At 33.6% G+C, this 18,725-nt stretch overlaps 1 protein-coding gene across 1 annotated transcript in view; it reads left to right on the forward strand.

Annotated features, from left to right (window-relative positions):
- FMN1 (formin 1) overlaps window positions 1–18,725 on the forward strand; it is a gene marked incomplete at both ends in the record, with an annotated part of 115,560 nt that overhangs the window by 53,291 nt on the left and 43,544 nt on the right. Inside the window, 6 exons of the mRNA XM_079537821.1 lie at window positions 7,148–7,209; window positions 7,997–8,085; window positions 13,257–13,386; window positions 14,293–14,439; window positions 17,085–17,144; window positions 18,380–18,500. Coding sequence (XP_079393947.1) covers window positions 7,148–7,209; window positions 7,997–8,085; window positions 13,257–13,386; window positions 14,293–14,439; window positions 17,085–17,144; window positions 18,380–18,500 — 609 coding nt within the window. The remainder of the gene's footprint in view (window positions 1–7,147; window positions 7,210–7,996; window positions 8,086–13,256; window positions 13,387–14,292; window positions 14,440–17,084; window positions 17,145–18,379; window positions 18,501–18,725) is intronic.

Here is an 18,725-nt window from a genome sequence, read left to right on the forward strand (position 1 = left end):
AAACCACATTACATTTCATAATTTGGTACACAAGAGGGAGAGAGAAGTTACTTGTCTTTTCCAGCTTGTAACAGAGAATTCAAAAACTTGAAAGAAATGGAATTGGAATGACAAAAAAAAAAAAAAAAAAAAAAAAAAAGGTACCTAATTTTATTTCAAGTTGTTCTGACCATGTTTCTTAAAAATCCATATAGAAATGAATTTACTGTCTATAACGGACTAAGTGGCAGTTTTAGGAAAACTGTCCCCAAATTACTTTAGTGAAGAATTGCGATATGCACACAGATGAATGCAAAAATTAAAGAATTGCGGGGAAAACAAGAATAGTCACAAGAAAAAAAATACGCATTTCTCTAAAATGCTGTGGGACTTCTGCATTTGTAGGAATATTCTCTCAGACTGGAGTAAATAGCTTCACAGCATATTCTTTAGATAGCTCAGCAGTGCAAAACAAATCAGTGGCCATATCTGGCACACAGATGTTTCACTTCGCATTTGATAATGAGCCAGATGCCACAGTTTGGGAAGAGAATCTCTCACACGTGTTTGTTTGAGGGAATGAAGTTCATCCTTTGCAGATAAATTTAAATTCTTGCTGTATCTGAGTATCATCTAGGGAGAAGACAGGGTAAAATTGAATCAATATTTTGTGTAGTACTGGCACTTATATGATGCAGAAGGAAAGTTTGTTACTATGCTGCACCTGTCAGGATACACAGTATTTAGTAGGGGGAAGAGGAAGAGTAATCCTTCCCACCTTGTGTTGCAATATTCTGAGAACACTAACAAATTTTAATGATGAATCTGGTACTGAAGATGGTAATATAGTTTCTTGTTAGACTACTATTAATAATATTATTTTCTTGAGCCAAAGAAACAGACAGAATATCTGTCTGTCTCAGTAAGCTTTATTGAATCTGCATTTATATTTTAAAATCAAATAGAGATAATAAAGTTGTGCATAGGCTTGATATTATTTTTAAGTCATTGTTTCTGTGGTGTTGTTTTTTTTTTTAGAGATGATGAATAGTGGAAATCAGCTGTTAGGTGTGGAACATGCTATAATATTACACATTGACAATAGTATAACTCCTTTTCACATCCGTGTACTTCTGCCTTACTTCTTCTGTCATTGTTCAGCTGAAACACAACAGCTTGAGAGACAAACTTGTGTCTCAAGACTACTTGTGTGGCTTTGCTATTAAAATATTATGACTCATTCCATAGTGAGAAGATTCAGTTTTGTTTCTAATGGGAAATACTGTTTATAAATGTATGCAAAGACCCTCCGTAGGTCCCAACTGCTTACTGACCGATGTTCCATTACTCAAGCAGTTCCCTGTGTAGTAGTCAGTAAGTGGTTGGGACCCACAGAGGATCTTTGCATACATGTATAATCAGTATTTCCCATTAGCAATAGCAGTAGACTAGAAAGCAAATAATAATAATCTTTTCCGCAATTTAGGTCATCTGGGCTGACTTCCCATGATAGTTGTTCAGGATGACAGTCACAAAATTGAGAGGCAGCCCAGATGAAAAACAGTTTTAGTAACAGAAAGCAGGATGTAGATAAAATTTAGATGTCTGTGTTGAAAAGAGTGATTATCTCAAATCAATCCCTATTCCCATAATACCTACTTTTTTTTTTTTTCACTAAACTTGCAGAGCACCAGAAGTTCTGCTTCTGTGTATTGCTGGTAATAATTCATTTTCTAATACCTCCTATTTCCATTAGAACAGATTAATTAGCTGTTCTTATATACTGGCATGTTTTCTTAGGGACCAAATCAATGAAATGCAATGGATCACAAAAGATGCATGCTTTATAATCCATTACACTATTTGTGACTAAAAAGTGCTGTTTTAATTCATGCAAAACAGCTGCAGGCTTTGCTTGCACATTTGCCCAGGGAAATGTTCAATGTAATAGCACTTTAATGGTGCCAGAACCTAGCTTGTATGGCAAAGAAAAGAGAAAGTTGAACACTGATCTTTGGCATTATGACTAAATGTCATAGTGACTAAAAAATAATTTTTATTTCCTAGGCTTTAAGCAATTAAGTGTCATGACTAAGATTCTGTGTATTAAATCAGAAGTGCACTGGACAACCTATAATAGCATGTATGGAGACCTAGTGTGTTTATTGTGCATTTGAAACATACTTGTGTTCACAGATAATGTGAACTATGCGGAGACACATTATGCTTTGAAGATACTAGAGAACATAAATCACATTTAGATGGAATGGATTAAAATCTATTTTGTTACAAAATCTGTCTTGTGCCATCTGCTTTTGTATATTTGTCTTCATGGGAAATTCTGGTGATGGACAATGCAAGTAACTGCTATGCCAATATACTTCAATATTTTTTCATGTTGCAGGGGACCAATTATCTAGAAAGAGCACAATTATAGTACTGTTGTGCAATGGTAGTCTTCTATGTAGACTTCCTTCACTGAGAGGTCATGCCAGTTTATATAACTGGGCTACATATCCTGCATATTCTTGATGCAATGTATGGCTTATGGCATATCTAAGCTGTAAAGAACAGTATCATTTTTAATCAGGCAGTTTTCTCAACACCCCATGGTCTGTCTGTGCCTTAAATGCACCATGCAAACTATTCTGCCAGAGCAAGTCTAATCTACAAACCTTAGTGTGCTCAGAATTTCTGAATCCCCACCTGTGTTTTAAGCATATCACGTGGCACAAATGACTTCATAATTCTTTTCCTCCTTATATTTCGAAAATACCTCTGTTTAAGGATAGATGCTTTGGAGCATTTGTGAAATGGGAACAAAGATTTATAAAAGTTAAAACTGTTCTGAAATTCTGTGACTTTTCCCTCTATATAGAATACATGCTTTCTATGCATTCTATATATTATGCACAAAGCACAGAGATGGCTCCATACCCATCTCAGAAGCAGGGAAGCAATTTCCTTTAAAAGTTATTTTCTTTGTTCTGGAAAATTCACAACATATGTTTTTGTGCATCTGCCTTGGGCATCCAGTCTAATGTGGGTAGGCTAACTTTAGTGCCAGAGTCTTTTGCTCATGTCTTCTTGCTTGCAGCAGTTGAGTTTTCTTACTCTTCCAAAGCTACAGCTTGCATGTAGTGCTTCTTAGTACTGTGTATTATAATGTTTTTGTGTTACATTATAGTTAAATGTTGGAGAAAATCTTTAAATGAGTTCAAAACACCAAATCAGTCAGAAGTAAACTGGAACAATTTTGATATTTTAGGTAGTTTTGCAAAATGGGTATTTCTGTTTAGCTGTCACAATCCCTTTCTAGTTGACTAGATCAGTAACATTTTCATTTACATGTCCAGGTGATGGGCTTCATGTTCACATGATATTAAGCCTTACTGTGCAGAATATAGTACATTAAAAAGTCAGGTACTTCAGGCAAATGAATGAAACTTTGTCAAGCCCTTTTTATTAAAATAGCATATTTCTGTTCTATCATTAGAGGGCAGTTAAGATAATTTCTTCATATTTCATAGTTTAATTGTCATTTTAAGTGTTTTAATACTGCTAAGTATATGTAAGTTCTGTCATCAGGAATTAAATCCTGATTTAACTGAAATGTGCATAATAGGAGTGAGGCTGTATATCAGAGACAGTCTTAAGACTGTTGGCATTTAAGCAAGTTAAGAAGAGAGAGATACCTTTTTTATGTTTGATCTTTAAGATCTACTTTTGTATGTAGACTGCAGACAGTATGCTTTAAGTTCTCAGCTTTTCTTTGGTTTACATTTTTGAAGTGATAAAATAGAGTATGTGAAAAATCTGTGCTGGAAGGGAATCTGTTTTTTACAGTTAGATACGTTTTTAAAAGAGTCTGTTAAAGCCTTTGGTAAAAGTTTATGTTTGAAGCAATACTCTTAGTATGTGAAACGTAGTTGGCAAGTATTTTTATGTGTGCTTGTTAGTTTGAATGCATGATGCAGATCTGTTTTTTGTCCTAGCTGACGGTTATTATATCCTAATGGGTGCAACCCTGCACTAATGATCCTTGTGTATATAAATTCTTCTTGTTGTGAGCAGACACCATAGGCCACATAAAAATGTTTGCCTCAATTTCCCTGCAAGAAAGGATCTCAGAAACCAGACTTGGCCAAGTAACAGATTTTTTAAAGGTAGAGGAACCCAATAAAATTACCAGCTTTTCACAGCATGAGTCTACTTCCTTTTGACATATTGTGAGGTGTAGGTGAAATATTCTAACTGAACTGACAGTGTAAGGAAGACAGCTAACTAGAAAGCAAGATAAAAGTAAAAAACACCAATGATGATTGATATTGTAATAGCTATTAATTGTTTTGGAGCCTCTTTTGTAGATTTGTGATAATTCACCTTTATTACTTGCACTTATATGAGTCTTGATATAATAAAATGTAATACATTTAAGTGTCATGATTAAATTCACAGTATCTGGAAGAGGGTTTTGAAAACTCATTTTTATCTGCATATTCATATTAATTTTTAATTATATTAAAATACACATGATTAAAGCTTGGCTTTGTTTTTAACTGAAAAAATAAGTTTTCTTTCAGTTCTAAGAAAAGAAAGTAAAATAATTAGTTTCTTTGATCTAGCGTAATAGGCTTTTTTCATCTGCCCCAACTCAAGTTAATTTACACAGCATACTGTGAATATATTGCACACGCTTAAGAATATGAAGAATATCAAGACACCTGTGAACTGGGGGGATTCCTTCCAGCTTTTAAAATCAATGTGCGTGTGGGTTTGTTTTTTTTTAAATGACCAATTTTTGTAATTTTACATTTTCATTTTTGTGTTCCGCTACAAATGCATTTTATGTTAAGCTTGATCAGCTTGAGTGTAAAGAGTGTAAAGAGCTAGAAGGACAAAAGTAAGGAAAGATTAAATAAATGAGTCTGCTGTAGATTTTGGCAGTACTTCTGACTTTTTGGAGTTGTGACCCTACATGTAGTAACATCCTAAGATGTCAAACTATCATTGAATTAATACAGCTAGATTTTTAACTGTGCCCCATCTGCACGGGTATTGCCAGTAATGTGCTAACTTATTAGATTCCGTTTTACTGGATTAATTTCAATCATTTTGGCATAGAAAACAGTTTCTCATGTCAGTTGGAACCAATACTGTTTCCTTAGATCCGTTGTTAAGTACCGAAGTGTTAATCAGAATTTAGCACTTTGTGATTTGGGAGCCTTTTTTGATAGACGTGTGACAGTTAGATGTACAAATCTTGATGTTCTTATTGTGCTTTTTTGTTGGTTTTTTTTCCAAACTTTTTGCTGTCATCCTAATAGTTCTGTACTTAAAAGATTTATTCTTTCTTATATGTTTTGCATTTCTATTATGAGTTAAACTAATCTCCTATTAGATGCTTTTCTGAACAACTCTGTAATAATATTTTTTTTCTTCATAAGCAGATTTCAGAGTACCCCAAAATAGGATGTAGAGAAACCACAAGAGAAAAATGTTGAACTAAATATATGTATTTAAAAGTCCTAAAAATTAAATGTATTAGACTGTGAAATCAATTTTCCAATAGTTTTTCCAGTTTCTTTGGTTCTATTAATATTTCATTGGATAATGCAAAGGATAATTAAATTTGTGAGCTGTCTTGCTAGGGCCAACAGAGATGATCTCATAGATTCAGTCAATAATTATTTTTCTTTATAAACAGAATTTGGTTTAGCTCTGTAGCTTGGGTTTTATGTTTGGTTATGCTCTTGGGATTTTTTCAACCTTTGAAATAAGACAAAAATAGCTCAGGATAGTGCTGGTCTTTTCCCCTGATATCGCCTCCTTCCACATAATTCTTTACTTCTAACCAAGAGGTAATGTCAACAGATTGAATCATAACTGACAGGCAAAATTTTAAAGCATTCTAAATGTCACTGGACCTTTTAATAAAATTAATTAGTCTGACACAGAGAAAATTTACTAGCCAGCTGGGTAATTTCACAATATAAAATCATGGGATAGGTGGAAAAGCAGGCGAAAGCTTATTACTTTTAAATAATTATTTAAAGATGTGTTCTTTGGCCCTTTTGAACATGAATTGTGAATACGGCTAGAAAAAGTCTTCTAAATTCACAAGTAGTCAAGTTTCCCTGAAGAAATCTAGTCTTGTTGAAACTTCAAGTTACCAAGTACTTGTGAAAGAATGTGTCTCTGATTCTGCAGAAAACTCGTAAAGGCCTTAATCTTGATTTTTTTTCATTTTCTTTTTTATCAGTGTTCCCAGTAACACTTAAACATAGATCAGTTGTTTGGAAATTGTGCCCAATCCCTTTATGAATTCTGACGAAATGGTGCTCCAGATAAGTAAGACATCCAAAAGTATTCGTCTGCCATTGTGCATATTTTAGCTTATGGGAATTCTGCACTAAAGAACACCAAGTACCAATACTTTTGCCTAAACTGTAGTGGAATCTGCAAATGTTAGAAGCACCTAACGCTGTATAATCCAAATGTAGTAGCACTTGGAAGTAATTTGGTAATGAGGATTAATTTGTTATTGGAAAGTACACTTTAGGTATCTGCATAAGATTTAGAAATCTTTATCTGGAAATTTTCTTGTAGGTAATTTTCTGATGGATGAAGCTAACTCAAATGTGAAATTCTCTGTGAAGATAGCTTAAAATCTGTAATACAATCTAAATTTTCTTGCAAGGTTATCTACTTGTCTCAATCCCAAGACTGCCAGCTGCAAGATAAACAGATCTCCCAGTTTTCATAATTCTGATTCCCAGGCACACAGGGACAATTTAAATGTCCCAACTCAGTTCCTTTCCATCCAGCCTTCTATGCTACTGTGAAATCTGTGCTGTTCATTGTCTGATATCCAGCGTTCCCAGCCTGGCCAGCTACACAAGAAGCTGAACACTTGGCAGGTTGTAGCTTTGATTGCTGAATGTACTGGAGAGTAGAACTCCATTCTCCTGGGACAGTTTGTGATAAGTTCTTGTCTGAGTGCTGCAATTTAAAATCAGAACGAAAATGCAATTTGGAAGTAGTAAGATATTAACTGGACATAAATATGTCCTTTAAGTAGGTCAGATCTCTTTCATATTTTTCAGGAAACAAGATTGAATTTGCAGTATGTTTTCTACCAACTAATTTGTGATTGTATCCCATACAGCTATTCTGTGTGTTGATGACTCCGTAGTAGATTTGGAAACACTGGAAGCGCTATATGAAAATGTAAGTAGGTTGAGATATGCCTGTGGTTAATCACCATATCTTTCTGAAATTCAGATATGCAGCAAGTTAAGTTTTATTTTATGTTGTAGTTTTTGACCAGAGACCTTATGTAGGACAAGTCTTTAAGGAGTTTAACAATAATTGGATAGGCAAAATCAAAAGATACCTAATGAGATACATATTTCTCTAATTGGCTTATTTCTTAAAAGTCAAACATTAAACCAGGGGCCTGCTTTTGGAGCTGGGAGAAAATTATGTAGTTGCAAATGATGTAACAGTAACAAAGGATGATACACCTATCACTTGTCTCTTCTGTACTACCTGAAAAATACTGTCCTTACTCAAGACCTGTTACTTGCTTGTGTGCTGAGTTCTCTAATTCAAGATGTTAGTGGCTAAAACAGTTAGTTCAAGCTAGTGCATTGCTGTTCTGACAAGTTGCTCTACAGATACTGTTTGTTAATTTAGGCTGTTTGACTCTAAAGTTGTATACAAGTTGTATACATTTAAATAATTACATCTAAATATAAAGTTGTATACATTTACACTTGGTTGAAGAAATACCAAAGCTACTTCTGAGATCTAAGCGCTTTGAAGCATCCTGTAGCAATATTTGCAGGGCTGTATTCTATAAGTCAGTGCTAGCTCATGGAACCTCAGGAGCCTCACTCTTTTGCACATTCTAAATGTGTTTGAAAATATAATTATTTGCAGAAAAGCAAGTAAATTAGCAATTTACTAATTCATTAAAAATTAGTTATTAATCACTTTATATTAACTCACTCAGAGAGCACAAAAGGATGAACTGGAAAAAATCGAGCAATATTATCAGACTTCAAAAGAGGAGGAACTGAAGCTTCTGGATAAACCAGAACAGTAAGTTGTTTTTTTTTTCTTACTATTTTATTGCTACGTAGTGTGTGGTCCTTGGGTGATATGTTTAAAAAGGATTTTGATACAGTTTTTTGCTAGTTAATTTTAAAAGCTTTTCTGTATTTCAAGGCATGACATGAGGTTTGTATTTATGTCACTTTTTTCAGACATTCACAGGTATACTAGATCAACCTGGAGCATCAGAACTTATTAAATATGCAGTCTTGATTCAATAAAAAATTCTATTTCCGTTCTCTCATTTATAAAAACCTTGATTTAAGGCAAAATTAGTATCCCATGAAAGCAGGGCCTGACTGATTTTGGTTGTTGATACTTGGAAGATCTCCCCAGATAGAGGGTTTTGGAATGTCATAGAATCAGAATCGTAGAATCGTAGAATGGCTTGGATTGGAAGGAACCTTAAAGACCATTGAGTTCCAACCCCAGTGAAGCGGGATCATTCATATATATATGAAAGTAGGCAGGCATATACTTTTCTGCCCCTGTTAATATGGAGATAGTGATATCCAGTTGTCCCTTTTACTCTTTAAAATTACAGTGGTACTCGTGCAAATCTTGTACGAATGAGAGCAAAATATTGTGCAGTTCCAAAGAATCATAGAACCATAGAATGTCTTGGGTTGGAAGAAAACTTAAGGATCATCCTTATCCACCTTGTGAACAGGGCTCCACCTACTGGATCAGGCTGCCCAGGATCCCCTCCAACCAGACCTTGAATGCCTTCAGGAATAGGGCACTCACAGCGTCTCTGGGTAGCCTGTGCCAGAGGCTCACCAACCTCTGTGTAAAAAATGTCCTCCTAAGATCTAATATAAATTTCCCCTGTTTTAGTTTTAATCCATTCTCCCTTGCCCTATCGCTATCTACCTGTGTAAAAAGTCCTATGCTCAAAACAAAATCTATGCTTAAGATAAACTGATAGAAGACCTACGAAGCTGATTTCACAGTTTGTCCACTGTGACTTTTGTGAGCAGTGAGAAACGTTAGGATGAAATGATTTTTAGGTGTTGCTCTTGCTGTTGTACACTGTTGACCAATGTAAAAATCATAAAATGGTAATTCTGAATTTTATTTTAGTGCTTGTATTTAATTTCAGATTTAAGCCTCACAATGGTGTCTGTCTTCTATTGTTTTGCTGCTTTTCCCTATTTTTCCATCCTCTCCTAATCACAACAGTTTACTTTGATTTCTCTCTTTGAGAGAGAAGAAAAAAAACAGGTAGCAACAGGAAAAACTGAAGCAACAGAGATAACATACGACTTGATGTCAGGAGTATTATATTTTTTCCCTATTAGAATGTTGGTGGTGAAGAGCAGATTTTGTTCCTCTTTTCCTTATGCAAAGCAGATGAATACTCACTGCTAGTAGTTGCATGCAGTCCACAGAATAGGTTCATGTTAGGAGTTGGGCTTGTCATGCTCTCTCATGTTTTACTTAAGAACACATATGTCTTTAAAGTATATACAAACTTGTTCATGTATCCTGTGTCCATGGTTTTCACTGTCTTGGCTTAGGGCTTAGTAATGCATTCTGTCACTAGTTTATGTTTTCCAGAGTTTGAATCATTGGGAACCTGCAAGTCTGAGTAAAATAAATGGAAATGTACTTCATGTTCTGGAGAATATGAGTCTTGCAGAGTTCTAGACTTGTAAAAGTTTGTCACTTTTTGTAAATTATATTGCAGAGAGATTGATCTTAAATGCAGTGTTTGATTCAGGCTATCATAGTTTCATAATTAAAATTAAAGAACTTCAAATAAATCAGTTGTGCCTGATCATTCAACATAAAATAGTGGTGTGAAAGGTGGAAGTTATTCATCAATTCTTATACTACCTCTGAAAGTCTAATTATCCTCTTTTTACTGTTAAATTGCATAGGCTAAGAAAATTAGTTTGTCAAAATGATGCCTCAAGGGAGAAACAAGTTGCCAATGACACAAATTATTACTTAAGAAATTTTTAGTGCTCCTTAAAAGGAACATCCTTTCTGAAAACCCAGCAGTTCAACTGCTGCTGGTTTAGTTGTCAAAGTCAGCCTCTAAGTCAGCCTAAATGTCAAATTGGAGTTTTATTGGAACTGTGTATGCATATTAACTCCATAAAATGTTAAAGACAGAAAAATGCAAAATTGTAGGGATGGTTAAAATAATTTGCTAGAGGACGTAAACCTGATGTGTTTAATAAGGATCAGAACAAAAAGTGCAAAGTAAACTTTTCATAAATGGTTGTGAATACTAGCCATTCACATTCATATACTGAAAACATTGACTTGAACTCACTAAAGTCTTACAGAAGCCATTGCCGTTTTAAAATGGCTTGGATTCACAAACAAAAAGAAAGCATTACTGGTATCACTAATGCTCTCCTGCACATGTGATTTTGATCTGTTTTATAGCATATTACACTTGCTGTTGTTGGCACAATCTGTAAATAAATCTTAGCAACGTGACAATATTCCCCTAACTTATGCTTCATAATAATAGTTATTAAAATGCTAATATTCATTAACACAATAAAAAATTATATGAATATAATATGGATAATGGCCACAACATGGGGCTTTCCTAGCAGGATACAGATGCTTTAGCTTGTTTCCAAAAAGATCCAAAAGATTATAAAAAATTATAAAAAGATCCAAAAAGATTATAACTGTTAGTTATAATATAATCTCTGGAGTCTTTGCTACTGTGGAAGAAATAACAATTAAGGAAATGGTAGCAAAATATGGTACTGAGCAGTTCTGTTTTATATGTAGTTTTAATTCAGAAAGTAGTGGACTATTAATAATTGCAAATAAAATGAAGCTTTCTGTCCAGTTAATGCTATTTAGTTGACTTTTGCACACAAATAACTTCTATTTACTTCAGTTTAAATCCAACTGGTTTCCTTAGGAGTTTGAATAATAAGATGCAACTTTTTCTAGCCCACCAAAATTTCTTAATTTTATATTCCTCAAATCTGAATAAACGTGAGCTGATATATAGTTTATGACCATAGAAACAGCATACTTTATTTCTCTTCTGAAATAATATTCTGTTATACTAACTACATGAAAATATGCAGGACTTTGAAAGTACTTTCAAGTCTTCTGTTATAAGGTTCTGGTAAGATAAAAGAATTCTAAATGAATGTATTTTTTATTTACAATTTCTGCAGGAGTAAATGGACCTCACACAGATGAATTACAAAATCTCTGTTTTCTTTAGGCAATGAAAATTGTAGCAATGAGAATCCATAATTATGTGACAGTCATCTCATTGTAACTTTAAGTCAAAAGCATACTTTCCTCATTTTAAAATTCCCAAACTGATTGAATTAAAAGTATTCTTTTTTTTTTTCTGAAAAAGCTCTGTCCACATGAATGTGGTGGTTTATCTTTGATAGCCTCAGGTTTAGTAATTGCTAGCATAGATTCCTCTTTGTGATATATTTTGGTTAGAACTGTTCAGTCAGGATATTTACAGTGAATACTTTGAATTCCAAAATCTGGATACATTTTCTTGTTATGCTAAAGGTTTTAATTCTCAGCATAGTTATGTAGTATTCAAAGACTGGAAAAGTAAATGAAAGTCCCTTTTTCAAGGGAAGACAAGAAAAGAAAATGCATTATTTTGATTTTTAAATGTAAAATGTTGGAATGTATGTATGTCAGAACTTTTGTGGAGCAGTTGGGGTTTTTATTCCTTTTGTTTTTCTCACATGGAGTACTTATAAAGTATCCTCTTTTTTTCTTTTTTTTTCTTTTTCTTTTTTCCTGGCAATACCATTCATTCCCAATAGGAAGCATTTTTATTAATAACAGCTTGGCATTTCTTTTTTTCCCACTGCTTCAATGCAAGAGCCAAGGCTGGCCTCCCCAGTCCTTCTTTCAATGGATTTTCTTATAAGGCAAGAAAGAAAAAGGAAAAATGATAGCTAGTTTCACACCATCCACAGGTGGATGTTACAATTTTTTTTACACACTCACTGTGTATTGAGCAACACGTTGCACGCGTTAGGCATTATAAAATATATTGATATTAGTTATTATAAAAAAAGAAATAGTTTGAAGAAATCAGATGAATTGCTTTAAATAATTAAAACAAATTTAATAATAACTCAAGCTAATAATAGTTCAGTAAATGTCCCAGAATTCAGTAAGGTAAAAGAATCCTTAAGCCATCACATTAAAGGGAATCTAGGAATATCTGTAGACAGGAGAATACAAGAATTCTTCTGTAGTGATATTGGACCTAAAGATTTCCTCGTGTGTTTCAAAAAAGCAAATGTAGAACTGAAATCCTTGACACAAAACCCACAAAGTAAATTATGCAAACCTTGTTATTTTAAGAAATGTTAAAGTTTCTTGTATTATTTAGTCTAACTCTTAAATTTGAAATTAAAGAAGCAAAATGGAAATAATTGTTTGTATCTTTGAGTGCTTTTGTTTTGTGATATTTGACCTGAAATTGTTAAATATACTTTTATTTATTTTTATTTAAAGAGCTAAAAGAAAAAAAGCTGGAATAGTCATGAGAAGAGTGGGTAGATGAGTAGGAATAATGAACAGAAACAGAAAGTAACTTTACTGAACAGTGGAGAGAGGGATAATTTGCTAGTATTTGAGAGTTAAATACACAGGTATGTGCATTACCATAAAGCAAGCTGCTATATAATTGGAAGCATGGTGCAAATTAGTAAAAGAAAATTGTGATTGAGCATCAGAAGAGATTTCTTGGTAGACATTCTGTATTATGAAATAACTCTGTAAAAATATGTTGAGTTCTGTATTGCTGGGCATGTTTTTAAGTGAAGCAAAAAGCACATGAGTAAAAGCAGTAAGTAGATTGTGATTCCCTAGCCTTTTTTTTTTTCTTTGTGTTATGATTCCTCTTGTTTGCTAGACATGACATTTATGATAAATAGTGGATTAGTGTCATAAGAGCCAATGTCTTGCATTTTTCTTCATATAGATAGGACCGCTAAACACACAACATAAAAAACACTAAGCATAAAGAATATAGCAATTATAAATTCTGTCAGAATTATTTTGACAGATTGTTGAACATTGCAGGTATGTATTTTATAGTACAGCAGTTTTAATTCATTATGTACTTCACAGATATGAAATGCAATGATTCATTGGTATTCTTCTTTGCTGGTTTTTTTTCGCAGATTTTTATACGAATTATCTCAGATCCCCAATTTCACAGAACGAGCTCAGTGTATTATTTTCCAGTCAGTTTTCTCTGAAGGGATAACATCAGTTCACAGGAAAGTTGATATCATAACTCGTGTTTCCAAGGTAAGTCCTAATGGGAAACTAAACAAACGGTATAATATCCTGGCCAGGATATTACTTTATTTTATTTTTTATTATTTATTATGTGAACAGTGTCTTTTGAACAACTTTTCTGCCATAAGCTACCCGTGCTCTATCCCTACTTTTATCCATATTTTTGCACATTCTGGTAATAAAAGTAGTTACTTAGTGTTACCTTTCAAAAGGAGACATAAATAAGAAAGTGGCTTTATTTGAGATCAGGAAAGAGGCATTTCTCTCAGTTTACTTAAAAAGAGCTCACATGACAATTGATTTTTTTCAGTGAGAGTCAGATTCAGATCTTGGCTGATAAGATAGATGTCTTTGTACGGAAATTAAAATAATTTATTAATTCTTCACTGTATTTCTAGATTTCATTTTTCTTTTAAGGCATTGAGATTTTGTCCTTAACCCTGTTACATCTGCCCTAAGTATGAACTGAAATGTGGATTTTCAGAGCATGAGAACCAATGAGAAACAGGCTGAATATGACCAAGTCTAACCCAATGGCAGCAAAAATAACATATCTTCATTTGACTGCATTGTGTAAACTCATGACAAACCATTTTGTCTCTAAGATTTTTTAAAGGGTATTTAGTAATCTATAGTGAAACTTCCTCCATTAATCTTTTTGTCATCTACGTAGTATATAATGGTATATAATTTACCTCATGTGGATTAAGTTAAAGATAGTATCTTAGGCAGCTTTAGTCTAATAAATTCTTCTCTTAAATATTTGATTCATATACCAGTTTTAGATTCTTTTCCTTGTAGCATACATGAGAAACAAAACATTGTCTAGCAAAAATAAAATTTAAAAAGCTTTGTCATATGAGCAATTAAGATTTCTGTGCCAACAGATAATTCAGACTAGTATCCGTTTTCCAGGCTTTGCTGAACATGACGAGTGTAAAGGAGATTTTAGGTTTGATTCTGGCGTTTGGAAATTACATGAATGGTGGGAATAGGACTCGAGGTCAAGCTGATGGATTTGGTTTGGAAATACTCCCCAAACTAAAGGATGTCAAAAGCAGAGTAAGTACTCATTTTCTCTTAAGAACTACTTAAATTATCTCCCTGTCAGAAGTTAATCTTGTCTCACTTCTTACCGTTTTCTGCTTGAAAGAATGAAGCATTTTTGTACCATATTCTAGTTTCTTTCTCTCAAGATTTTATCTTTTTCTTCTGCATATATGCATGTCTCCATAATCTCCTATTTCTCCTCTTCAGTACCACTAAGAATATGAAAACCTTGTGTCTATTTTATTAGGGGAAACTTAAGTACAGTAGGGAGAGAAATGTGAGAGAGCACAGACCACTAAAGTTGCCTCTGACAACCGTCCCTTTTTTGTCTTGCTCTTATGGTAGGTGCATATGAGTAAAACCTTTTCAAGATCAGGTTTAAAAAACGAATATCAGGAAGAGTTTTCTGTGTAGAGTATACACAAAACAAGTACATATAAAGGATATAAATATATAAATTAGAGGATTTTAATTCACTTCAAAAAGGTGTCTCAGATCCAACAAATTATTTTCAGACTTTTTTTTTGTATTGGCTGTAAAATGGATGTAGATCGTGAATTCTGAATGGCATGCAGAAGATACTTAGACATGGCAATAAATTACTTTGTCAAAAATTGAGAACCACTAGCCCATTTTTGGTCAGTTATGTCAGAATCAAAACAAGGCTCCATGAAAGTGTGCCCACCTTTTGAGATGATGTTAACTTTCACTGGGGAAGATGACGAGGTACTAGATAATCTAGACAATGGAAACACCACTCAAAGATCCATGCCTGCCAAAGCATACCTGGATGCTATGTGGATAAGGAAACTACCAAAGAGTAGGAGTTATTTTCTGCTATTGTTGGTATGGATTTGGAGGCTGAGAAAAAACTAGTCTGCAACTCTTCCGCTTTTTTTACTTGAACTGCTGTTCTGAATTATAAGAAAGTTACAGTTTAAGCTTTTGTTCCCAGTTATGCTGGATGTACATAGAAGTGCTCTCAGTTTGGGAGACAAGCATTATCAAATAAATAGTATGTCTAGGGAGCTTTTTTTATTTCTGCTGTGAGTACCATCACTAGCAAAGTATGAAAACGAGGTTTAATAAATTGTTCAGTGAACCAGAAATTTATGGAAGTTTTTTTCAATGTATTTATGTCTTCCATCTCCTAACTCTTACTTTCCTCGTCACCTCAGTTATTCAGTTGTCCCCTATAACAACTCTTCTTCTGTCCTACTCCATAGAGGCGATACGTGGGCTGTCTTTAGCTGCTGTTCAGCTAAAGAGGCTTAAGGCCAGCTTCTCGGTGTTCATGTGTTCATTGGTCAGCCAGCTACCACAAGGAAAAAAATTAAAACTGAGCTTTGCCTGACTTTTGTAAGATGAAGTACTAGTTTTAGTCCCCCTTTTCTGTCTACCATGAACTTGTGAGAATTTTGTCTTCTCTGGGACTTTCCAGTTTGGCCGGGTTTAGTTAGCATGCTCCAAAATTATGAGTTATGAAAAGGAGTCACAGATGTACAGTGTAACTGAATGAGACTTGTTCCTTAGCAAAACAAGATAAAAAATTACAGTACTTATAGTTTTTTTTGGTAGCCAAAGTAAATACATTATTAGTTTATATTACTGTGAAGAATGGGACTAGTCTGCAAAATGCATAAAAATTCACAGAGACCAGCTGCTATAGGCAGACAACTGGGGACTGTACTTGCAAGAAAGAATGGAGGGTCTTACACATTTAACAGTGTTGTGTCCTTTTTTGGGAATTGTCAGCAAAAAATGTGATTACTAGGAAGCTAAATTCAAGGAGCTAAGGTAAGCTGTCAAAGTTTAGTATCTTTAATTTAACATAAAGTTTTTTTGTTGTCACATGAGCCAAGGACTTGATACAGAGGTTAAAAAAATCGTAGCTCACTTCAGAATCTCTGTATTTTGTCTTCTAGAAGCACTGTTTAATCTAAAGTGATAGGTTTCATAGTTTAACATAGAAACTAGAACAACAAGCATATTTTTCTTTAGAAGGGCAATCAAATATTCATAAGCCACCTCAGTTCGTTCTTGTCACTGAACCTGCCAGCAATGTATTCTGCAACTGCTAGATAAGCAGAGTAGTTTTTACTCGTGACAGCAGTGACTTAGTTATGCTTGTGTATGATATTAATAAGATGTGGTGTGTTGCAGGCTGTAATGAAGGTGAGACAGCCTTATATACGAGGCTAGACATTGTTCACAAATATTTGTACCGATAGCTGTCAGTATGGAAAATCTGTCAATATGGAAAATAAAAACATACAAAAAGAGAAATTGAAGACATCCCAGTTATAATTCCCTTTATTATAATTATTTTATACTGTTGAATGATATACTGTAAGGTATAAGTTCCAGTTTTACGTTTTTTTCTTTAGTTGATCTACCTTATGCTACCAACAACATATAGCAAAACAAAATGTATGGGTTGTTGCATGCAGGACCAAGGAAATGGAGATTCCAAAAAGAGAGCATTAAAATTCATGTCCATAACCCAAGAGGGCAGGAAATATACTTGTCAGGTACATGCTGTCTGGTTTTATGTTTGGAGTAAAATATGGCTCCGTCCATTCCTTCATTAATCATGCCACATTTAACATTTGTATGAATCCATAACCCCCTTTTTAATATTCTGTTTTTTCCCCTAGGATAATCGTATTAATCTTGTGGATTATGTTGTCATATATTACCTACGCCATTGTGATAAGGTAAAAGACTCATTTGCTGTATATGCCTCTCTAAAAGTGGATTTTTTTTTTTTTTTTTTGTCTAATGCAAAAAATGAAATCTATTTTCTTTAGCTTTTTGCAATAGCTTTGGACCTCAATAGGTCTGAAATTTACTGTGATAAAACTGGAAAATCTTACATTAACTGTGGAACTGTACTTTGCAAGCAATTGTCTCTGACTGTTGCAGGCTGTACAGGTTTTCACTTCAATCCCTTCTTCTTGTTATGTTCTGGTTACTGTAACATTGCAAATTTTGTTTTGATGCAAAAAGAGTGGGAGACAAGCATTATTTCTCTCTTATGACAGAATATGATGGCAATTTAACCAAGGTGTACTGGTTGAAGGAGATGATGTTAGAGATCAGAATGTAGGAATGTAAATGTTACCCTTGTACTTTTTTTTTTCCCTAGGTGTTCTTATCTTCCTAACAATAAAAGTGTTTTTTCACTTTTCACAAAACACTTTTTCTCTTACCTATGATTTTTCCTTTATTTCAGACTGAAATCTATGTACTGTGTACTTTAAACCCACTAGTCTAAGATTTTAATGTTCTTTTAATACCACTTCTACACTTGAATTAATGGATTTCCCCCGGAGATACACTTTAAATCTTGTAATGTTGCTTGTTATTGTTTTTCCACTTCTGAAATACTTTAATTTTTCTAAAATAATATATATGCTTATGAATTCCATAAAGGCATTAAACTATGTGATTTATTAAGCTGAATAGACTTTCAACTATATATTTTTATCTGTCTAAGTGCTCCAGGCAATATGTAAATATTGTTTTCAATTTATCCATATAAAGTGTGTATATATCTAATGAATTGGGAAAGAGTGAAACCACAAACTTCTGGCATAAGATCACTTGTTCCATTAAAAAAGGCATTCATGTTATCTAGTTTTAAGAAACTTATAATCCCATAACTAAACTTTTAGTGATATAAAATGAACTGAAATCTCAGGAGCTCAGTGTTGCTTCATAGTTTAAACTGAACAGTTTGCATAACAACATCTAACGGGAAGTTTCAACATTCAGAATGGTCAGGATTTTACCTGAAATTATATTTATGCTGTTTTGGGAAGAACTATTTAATTTTTTTTATTATTTTTTTTTATTTTTTGCTGTTCTATAGATGATGTTTCAGAAAAGTAATTTATTTCACTGCAAATGCATTTAATTTTCATAGAGGCCTATTTGTTTGTTTGTTTAGGAAGCAGGAACAGACAAGAGTATTTTTCCTTTACCAGAACCACAGGATTTTTTCCAGGCCTCCCAAGTTAAGTTTGAAGACCTAATAAAAGACTTAAGGAAGCTGAAGAAAGACCTAGAAGGTAACTGGCAACTTTCACATTTGTTCTGCAAACAACTAAGTGCCATTTAAAATGTGATCTTTATGAGGTTAGCTTATTGCTAATTAGGTTTATAGTGTTGATTGTAGTGTTTTTACACTGTGGTAGAAAGTAACCACATAAAATAGAAAAAAATATTTTGAACTCATGACTTAATAAAAATGAAAGTACAAATACCGTAAAGTAATTTTCTGTAATTCCCTTTTA

The sequence above is a fragment of the Tetrao urogallus genome (assembly GCF_951394365.1).
Source record: "Tetrao urogallus genome assembly, chromosome: 6".
Taxonomy (NCBI): domain Eukaryota; kingdom Metazoa; phylum Chordata; class Aves; order Galliformes; family Phasianidae; genus Tetrao; species Tetrao urogallus.